The following is a 9,141-nucleotide window of genomic DNA, read 5'->3' on the forward strand; positions in this document are numbered from 1 at the left end:
AATAATGGGTATAACTAAAAATAGCAGCAAGATTCAGGATAAAAATGCAGGCCTTGATATATCTTATAAGTGCTAACCCTCAGTTTCTTGTCTGGAAGATATCAGGTGCAGGGGGTGAGTTGGGCCAGATCCCAGCTATGCCCTGAGGATGCAGGAGTTCTGTGGAGGTACCCTAGAAACCTAAGGGGTGAGTGAGGGCAGAGCCAGCTGGGCTCCGGACTCCCTGCCCCACTGCAGCCAGGCACAGCAGTACTACTTTTATCTGTTTTATATGGTGTCCCATAGATTTCATTTGACGAAAAGTTTGCATATCCTGAGCTAGACAATCTAAAAGGTGTATTTAACCCCAAACTCCCAAGAGTCTGTGTTAGATAAATGGGAAATATGGGATCCCTGGGTGGCGCAGCGGTTTGGCGCCTGCCTTTGGCCCAGGGCGTGATCCTGGAGACCCGGGATCGAATCCCACGTCGGGCTCCTGGTGCATGGAGCCTGCTTCTCCCTCTGCCTGTGTCTCTGCCTCTCTCTCTCTCTCTCTCTCTCTCTGTGTGCCTATCATAAATAAATAAAAATTTAAAAAAAAAAGATAAATGGGAAATATAAGTTCACTTAGTATCACTTTCTCTGTGTCACTCTAAGAAGAGTTGCAAGAGCTGCTGGGCTCTCCCAGATTTGTAAGATCCTGTGTCTATGGATGATGGGAGTCATAGGTCCCATTATTTATATTAGGATGATGTTAGACATCATTTAAAATTCATTTATGTTTTTTCCCTTCATTCATTTATGTTTTTTCCCTTGAAATGTGTCTGAGTTAGATCATTCTAATCTTTTCTTTTTTACTATTTAATTTTAATTAATAGGTAGACAGCCTCTTTAAACTCTCTAATTTTAAACTATTCCTTAAATGCATTTATTTTAATTCATTTAATTCCAAATCACTTATTCACTTTAAATGACCATATTCTTTTTATTGATCATTACAGCAAATCGCTTTCAAAAACCTGGTTCAGCGAAATCGGCAAAATGAACAACAGAACCAGGGCCCTCCGGCTCTGAACTCCACCATTCAGCTGCCATTTATAATCATCAATACAAGCAGAAAAACAGTTATAGATTGCAGCATCTCCAGTGACAAGTGAGTGGAGAACTAGGGGAGGACTGTAGGGCCAGCCTCCTGTTAACACATTCCTAGCATTTGCAACATAAAGAAGGGTGTACTTCGTTATCTGAGCCCCCGGGCAGGCTGGGCTGACCTCCTTGGGGCATGGGGAAATACCTTCGCTGATGGATTGCTGCCTTCATACTAGTGCATTCTTCATCACTCACCCTCTGCAGCCCCCTGTCTTGTGCCTGGCTCTGTGCTGCCTATACTATACGCATAGTGGAGCCTGGACCCCAGCCAGGATGTGCATGTATGTACACTCTGTGGGAACCCTGGGCAAGTAACTGCCTCAAAGTAGACCATCAGTGAGGGCCTGGGACAAGGTAGTTTTCCTGGTGATTCACTTGCATAGTTTATTGTGGAAATATTTTAGGTCAACATGTGGCATTAGGGCAGTTTCTTTGTTTTTCTGGTTTGCTCTATGGTATTGGAGTATGCTTCTGCTTATGAATGAATGGGCATGAAAATGCTAGGTGCATTGTCTGCTTTCTTTTTTTATTTATTTTATAACTAGAAGTTTATACCTTTTGACCACCTTCACCCATTTCATCCACCTCTGGCAACCAATAGTCTGTTCTCTGCATCTGTGACTTCATTTTCTTTTTTTTTTTAGATTCCATATATAAGGGAGATTATACAGTACTTGTCTTTCTCTGTCATCTTATTTCAGTGAGGAGAATTCCCTCAAGGTCCACCCATGTTGTTGCAAATGTCAGAATTTCCTTCTTTTTTATGGCCAGATATTCCATTTGTACACACTCAGATAACAGACATACTCTACATTTACTTTCTTTGTCCATATGTCAGAAGACAGGTTGGTTCTGTATCTTGGCTATTATAAATAATGCTGCAGTGAACATGGGGGTGCAGGTATCTTTGTGAAATAGTGATCTTATTTCCTTCAGATATATGCCCACAAGTGAAATAGCTGGATCATGTGGTAGTTCTGTTTTTAATTTTTTGAGAAACATTCATACTGTTTTCCATCGCGGCTACACCAATTTACAATCCCACCAGCATTTTTTTACATTTTAACTAAAGTTGATGATACTTATCATAGCAAGTGAGCAATGTCACAGTTTTTAAAATACTACTAGTTAATTTGTAACTTATTTTACTCTTCATGAAAATAGCAGTGATCTTCAGGCTGTGACCAGTATCCTGAGATATTTAAGGGAATAAGGTGTGGAGTGAGAAAGACCTAAGTGTGGATTGGGGCTCCCCCATTTAGCTGCTTCAGAGCAATGTTCTGAAGAACAAAAGAGGATGATTCCAAAGCCTCTATCACATCCTACTAGCCTTGTGAGGATTAAATCCGATGATTTCTATAAAGGTTTTGACCCAAGGCAAGCACTTTATAAATATTAGCTGCTGTCACAAGGAGTCAGCATATAATTTATTGACCAAATTGGGATCCATTTGAAAGTAAAAGAGTGCTCAGTAATCACATCAGTCCCACAGGCATAGTCTAAGACTGTCCAGGGAGACTTCGGCCTCTGGTCTCCTTAGAGCTACGGCATGGCCCTTGGGCTTTCCTTCCCTTGTCTTTTCCACTCTTTTCTCAGGCAGTGTTGCTTCCCCTCTTTATCTTGATTGCATACAGAGATTCTAGGTCACTTAAATAAGAAGGTGCCAAAAGAAAAAAAAAAAAAAACAGTGAGCAAGGATCTCAAAAGTATTTGATAATTAAGACTATAGATATAAAAATAGTATGAAGTCAGAAGATCCATTTTTCAGTTTTTCCTCTAGCTACATAGTTTCTTAACCTTTCTGAGATCTGGATGCTTCCTCCTCAAAAGTAGGATTTATAGTATTTAACTTGCTGATTTTCAAAAGTTGTAGATAAATCTTAAAGAACCCAGCCCAGTGGTCAGTAAATGGTACGTGTCTATATTATTATTCACACAATTGCAGAATCTTCACAAAAACCTACATCTTACAGGGACTATTAACATATTCTCATAAAACTGAGACTCCTGGAGAATGTTTAACGTATTTTCAGGAGAAACAGTCTTAGAATTCTAGTTCCTCTCTCCAGTCAGCCTCTTGTTTTGTGAGGGATTACTAAATTCTCTTCATCCCTTAGTCTTCCAAGCCTAAAAAGAGTAGCAGGAAGATCTGGGAACCATTGGCCTAAGGGAATTATGGATTCTGTTCCTCCCAGGCTGGGACCTGGTAAGGTTTCCATCCCTACGTAGGTGGTTACTGACTCATGCCCTTTCCCAGCCCAACTTAGTGTAGGGAAGGAGGCTGTGAGCAGCTTGTAGAAGCTTGTTACTCAAAGTAGGTCCTAAAGCCTTGTCTTTCAGTTACTTTGTTGATACAATCTTTTCCTCTTAATTAGCCTTGAGGCTCTTCACAATGGGGATTAAATTTACAAAACCATCTGCTTTTAACATTTACCAGGAATCATCTCCTTGACAGGCACATGCTTCAAATTTTTTGTGTTTTTCACTGAAAATTTGTTAATGTCTTTTATTCACATTTATATAATACTTCAGACTATTTAAACATGGTATTTCATTTTAAATTGTAATTTTTGCCCTGACCTAAAATCTAGCATGAATTATTTTACCTTCACGTGATTTTAATAAGAATTTTATGACAATATAAACCCACCACTGTGCCAAAACATTCATCTGCACTCAGTCCCTGTGCAACTGAGGCCTATGGGTAAAGGTGCCCCAGGGCCCAGCCTAGGAGTCAAAAGGACTGTGTTTTTTTGAAACATTGTACAGGGCAGCTGGGCATTCTGATTTGGTACTTTTCAAGGACATTTGTAAATGTGCACTTTTTCCTTAAGTCATTTATTTCACTTCTTAGGCTCGCAAGACAGGATTTGGGTTTTGGTTTGTTTGTGAAAAGTCTTCCACTTATTGCTTATCTAAATTCTATAGCTTGACACTTGACTCTGGAAAATGAAGTAAGCATCCAAAATAGTTTATTGGTTTTTTTTTTCTCTCTCTCTCAAACCTGATAGGCCAACTCATAGTAGGGATGTCATATATTATACTAAACTGAAAAGTCTTCCTTAATAATTTGTCTTCTGTGACAAAACTGTAGCCAACTTTGAAAGTGTTGGCTTTACACCAGAGTTTCTGTTCCCTGTTTGTAACAACTGAAGTTTATGGACTCCTATTATTTGTCATAGGAAAACTGTTTTAGTTGGGAAAGTGGCTTCTTTGAGATGTCATTTCCCCCTGAACACAGCAGAATGACTGTTACTGCTCTCAACAGTGACAGTTCCTAGTACTATAACTGAATTTAGGCCCTCATTCTTGCGTGTAATGTACAAAGTACAACACTATGCAGACCTCCCCTATACCACTGAAACCCCATACTAACTTTGTTTTCTGATACAGGTTTGAATATCTTTTTAATTTTGACAACACCTTTGAGATCCATGATGACATAGAAGTGCTGAAACGAATGGGAATGTCCTTTGGCCTGGAGTCAGGCAAATGCTCTCTGGAAGATCTGAAACTTGCTAAATCATTGGTGCCAAAGGCATTAGAAGGTTATATCACAGGTATGTTAACTAACACTTTTCACATGTTGTCCCTGACTCCATGTCAAACCTAAACCTGTTAAAACCTTCCTCATAGAAAATTAAAGTCCACTGTATGCCCACCTTACATTCTGTGCCCTTGAAACGTAACCATTCTCTTGAATTGCTTATTTATCATCATTTATTTTTCTTTAGAGAGATATAAATGCAAATATAGTAAACTGGAAGCAACTTATTGTTTAATTTTACTTATTTCTGACCTTATATAAATGTATATATTTATATGTGTGTGTGTGTGTGTGTGTGTGAGATATATATATTCTTTAGTGATACAGGTTTTTTCCACTCAACGTGGTCTTTTCATTCATTCATATGGTTTAATGTGGCTGTAATTCATACATTTTTACTGTTGTACAGACCTCCATTATATGGCTGTATCACAACTTGTTTATTCATTTTGCTGATGATAAACCTTTTAGTTTTGTTTCCAATTTCTTGATGTTAAAAAACAGTGCTACTGGGATCCCTGGGTGGCTCAGTGGTTTGGCGCCTGCCTTTGGCCCAGGGCGTGATCCTGGAGTCTCCAGATCGAGTCCTATGTCAGGCTCCTGGCATGGTGCCTGCTTCTCCCTCTGCCTGTGTCTTTGCCCACCCCCCCCCCCCATGTCTATCATGAATAAATAAAATCTTTAAAAAAAAAAAAACAAAAACAAAAAACAGTGCTACTTTGAACATTCCTATAACAATAGCATAGTACCCACCTGCCAGTGTAAAGCATGAGATTACTGGGTCAGAAGTCCATGCAGCTTCAGCTTCACTAGATGATGCCAGAACTTTTAAATTTGACTTCACAAGTTACATTCTCACCTGCAGGGTGCAAGTGTTCCATTTGCCCAATCAGGTAGATGTGAAATGGTATCCTAATTTTTTTTTATTGAGATTTAATTCACATACCATATAATTCACCATTTTATGGTATGTACAATTCAGTGGTATTTAGTATATTCACAAGGTTATGTAATCATCACTAATTCTAAAACATTTTTCATCACTTCAAAAAGAAAAAGAAACCCCATATACATTAACAGTCACTCCCTATTCCCCCATTCCTCCCAGCCCTAGGCAACTACTAATCTGCTTTGTCACTATGGATTTGCCTATTCTGGACATTTCATATAGATGGAATCACACACTATGTAGTCTTTGTGATTGACTTCTTTTACTTAGCATTGTGTCTTCAAGGTTCATCTCTTCTCATTGCCATTGTATGAATAATAGCACATTTTATCTATCCATTCATTAGTTGGTAGACATTTGGATTGCTTCCGCTTTTGGCTATCATGAATGATGCTGCTATAAACATTCTTGTACATATTTTTGTGTGATCATAAGTTTCACCTCTTTTGGTCATGTACCTAGTAGTACGATTTCTGGGTCGTATGATAACTCTGTGTGTAACATTTTGAATAACTGCCAAATTATTTTTCAAAAGCATGTGTACAAAATTACAATCCTACCAGCTTGTCCACATCCTTCTCAAAACTTGTTATTGCCCATCCTTTTTATTATTGCTATCCTTGTAGGTGTGAGGTAGTATTTTACTGTGGTTTTATTTTACATTTTCCTAAGCACTAATGGTGCTAAGCATCTTTTTGTGTGCTTATTGGCCATTTGTAGATCTTCCTTGCAGAAATGTCTGTTCAGATCCTTTGCCCGTTTTTGCATCAGGTTGTCTTTATTATGAGTTTTAAAGAGTATACCGACTACACTTGAAAACAAAAACTAGAGGATCCCTGGGTGGCTCGGCGATTTAGCACCACTTTCAGCCCAGGGCCTGATCCTGGAGACCCGGGATCGAGTCCCATATCGGGCTTCCTGCATGGAGCCTGCTTCTCCCTCTGCCTGTGTCTCTGCCTCTCTCTCTCTCTCTCTCTCTCTCTCTCTGTCTCTCATGAATAAATAAATAAAATCTTTAATAATAATTTTTTTTAAGATTTTATTTTTAAATAATCTCTACACCCAATGTGGGGCTCAAACTAACAACCCAGAGATCAAGAGTCTCATGCTCACCAGTGAGCCAGCCAGGTTCCCCTCGTTCTTACTTTATTTTGCTTTAGGGTTTTGCCCCTTTGGTCAAAACACACGAGTTTGTTGATTGAGATTTGATTTCTGTTGGATTTGGTTCTTCAACCAGCGCCATCCACCTGCTGCAAGTGTGACCCCTTCTTCTTGTCCCTTAGCCAGCTTGCCCCTTGTTTTCACCCCCCACGCTTTGTTCTTCCCACTGTCTCCCAGAGTAGGCCCTGCTGTTTTATTAGCAGCCCAGCCATTGTGGCAGTCCAGCAGGGGCTGAATAAAGGGTCTCAATAAATCATCAGAACTTTATTTTAGCTTATTCTCAGTGAAAAGCCTCAGGGCAATCAGGCAGGCTCTGTGGTTTTGGTCTCTTTGTGACTTCATTTGCAGGCTGGGAGATAGACTTTCTGGTGACTTTTAAAAAAAGAAATGCCTGTAGTGTGCAAAGGGGCAGAATGGCTCTTGAGTAAGATGGTGAGAACTATTGTGTGTATCTTACGATAATGTGAAAGAAATGTAGGCTTTTCAAAGCCATTGTAAGAAAGAAAATTTACTGTGTAATGCCCACAAACAAGTAAATAGCTGTGTTCTGACAGCAAGTTTCCATATATACTAATTGATATTTACCACAGGATTCTGGCTTTAATTTCATCTTGCACAAGCTTCTTATTTAATGTAGTTAAAGTCTGCTATTCTTCTTAGAATTGAAGTTTTTTTTTTTTTTCACAGCTGCCTTAACTAGCCTATAAAGGAAAAGGTTCACAAGGCCATGGTAAAGTTAATGAAATCATTTCCTTTCCTCTTTTCCTACATAGGAAGCTTCTCTCTTGGTCACATGGTACCAGGATAGCAGAGTTTCTAATATAGTTTGGGGTTTTTTTTGTTTTGGTTTGTTTTTTTTTTTGCACAGGAATTAAAACAATTTTAGTGAACTTTAATAAAAGCTCATTACTAAATTGCACAGTCTTATTTTGTAATGTAAGTCAGAATTTCTTTTTAGGAATACATTTCTTTACTTTATTTAAATTCAGTTAGCCAACATACAGTACATCATTAGTTTCAGATGTAGTTTTCAATAATTCATCAGTTGCGATAGGAATACTTTCTAGAATTTCTTTCACCTCTTGTAAACTTGGTGTGAAAGAGACTACTCATTCAGTAGCATTTAGATCTTACATGTCCCAGTCACTGCCTGCCTTGAGCTAAATTCTAGATACTGAGGCCAGTATTAATTAAAATTACAATAAGAATTTATCAGGGTTGTGATTGGAGAAATATGGTATATGCACAGAAAAGAATATTGCAAGGATACACCCAAAATATTTTATGCAGATTAAAACAGTAATGTCTGCTTTGCCTTCATTAAAAATTTGACTGCATGTGACCTTTTATTTATTTATTTATTTTTAAGATTTATTTATTCGTGAGAGAGAGGGAGAGAGGGAGAGAGGCAGAGACACAGGCAGAGGGAGAAGCAGGTTCCACGCAGGGAGCCCGACGCAGGACTAGATCCCAGGACTCCAGGATCACGCCCTGGGCCAAAGGCAGGCACTAAACCGCTGCGCCACCCAGGGATCCCCACATGTGACCTTTTAAAATAAGGGCTAGTTGGGGTACCTGGGTGGTTCACTCTGCCTATGTCTCTGCCTCTCTGTGTTTCTCATTAATAATAAAATATTTTAAATAAGTAAATAAATATTTTAAAAAATAACATAAGGGCTAGTGTGAGTTACAAAGCAAAGGATACCAGGAAAAAGAAATATATCTTTTATGAGTAACAACATTGAGTTCACTGAAGGGGCACGTGAAAAGCTTCTTACCTATTTCTCATTTAACTTTCTTTTTACCTGCTCCTGGGTTTGGCCTTTTACACCAGAGTCTTTGGTGGTGAGGACAGCAGGTGTCCAGGAATGGTGCAGTGATCACTGTACTCTCAGCTGCCCTCTCCAGGTCCTAATTAAGAAAAAAGATTGGGAGTCTGTGAGTGGTTTATATTTTATTGTTTTTGTGTGTGAGTGGTTTAATTTGAATTTTTCCTCACTGTCATCCGCCTTCCCAAATTTTTTTCCGGTTTTTACATCCCAGAGATTTCCTTTTTCCAGGCCAAAGAAACGTGGGTTCTCCCCAGGGCAGGAGACTTACCTAGCTGTAATTTAGACCAGGCTCATGCCCTACCTCACCTGTGCTCCCTTCAACTGCAAGAGCAGCACCCACAGAGCTTGCAGCGCACCTACATCTTCTGTTTCTGTTTCTCCCTGTAGATATCTCCACAGGACCTTCTTGGTTAAATCAGGGACTACTTTTGAACTCTACTCAATCAGTCTCAAATTTAGACCTGACCACTGGTGCCACCTTGTCCCAATCAAGGTACGTATTTTTTCAGGGTTTAGAAAGAGAA

At 39.2% G+C, this 9,141-nt stretch overlaps 1 protein-coding gene across 6 annotated transcripts in view; it reads left to right on the top strand.

Annotated features, from left to right (window-relative positions):
• The window catches only part of TFDP2 (transcription factor Dp-2), a 162,265-nt gene that overhangs the window by 146,026 nt on the left and 7,098 nt on the right, over positions 1–9,141 (top strand). For all 6 annotated transcript variants that reach the window (XM_077864887.1, XM_077864883.1, XM_077864884.1 and 3 more), the window contains 3 exons: positions 981–1,132; positions 4,522–4,688; positions 9,005–9,110. In XM_077864887.1, coding sequence (XP_077721013.1) covers positions 981–1,132; positions 4,522–4,688; positions 9,005–9,110 — 425 coding nt within the window. The remainder of the gene's footprint in view (positions 1–980; positions 1,133–4,521; positions 4,689–9,004; positions 9,111–9,141) is intronic.

Source organism: Canis aureus, chromosome 22 (genome assembly GCF_053574225.1).
Source record: "Canis aureus isolate CA01 chromosome 22, VMU_Caureus_v.1.0, whole genome shotgun sequence".
Classification (NCBI taxonomy): Eukaryota; Metazoa; Chordata; class Mammalia; order Carnivora; family Canidae; genus Canis; species Canis aureus.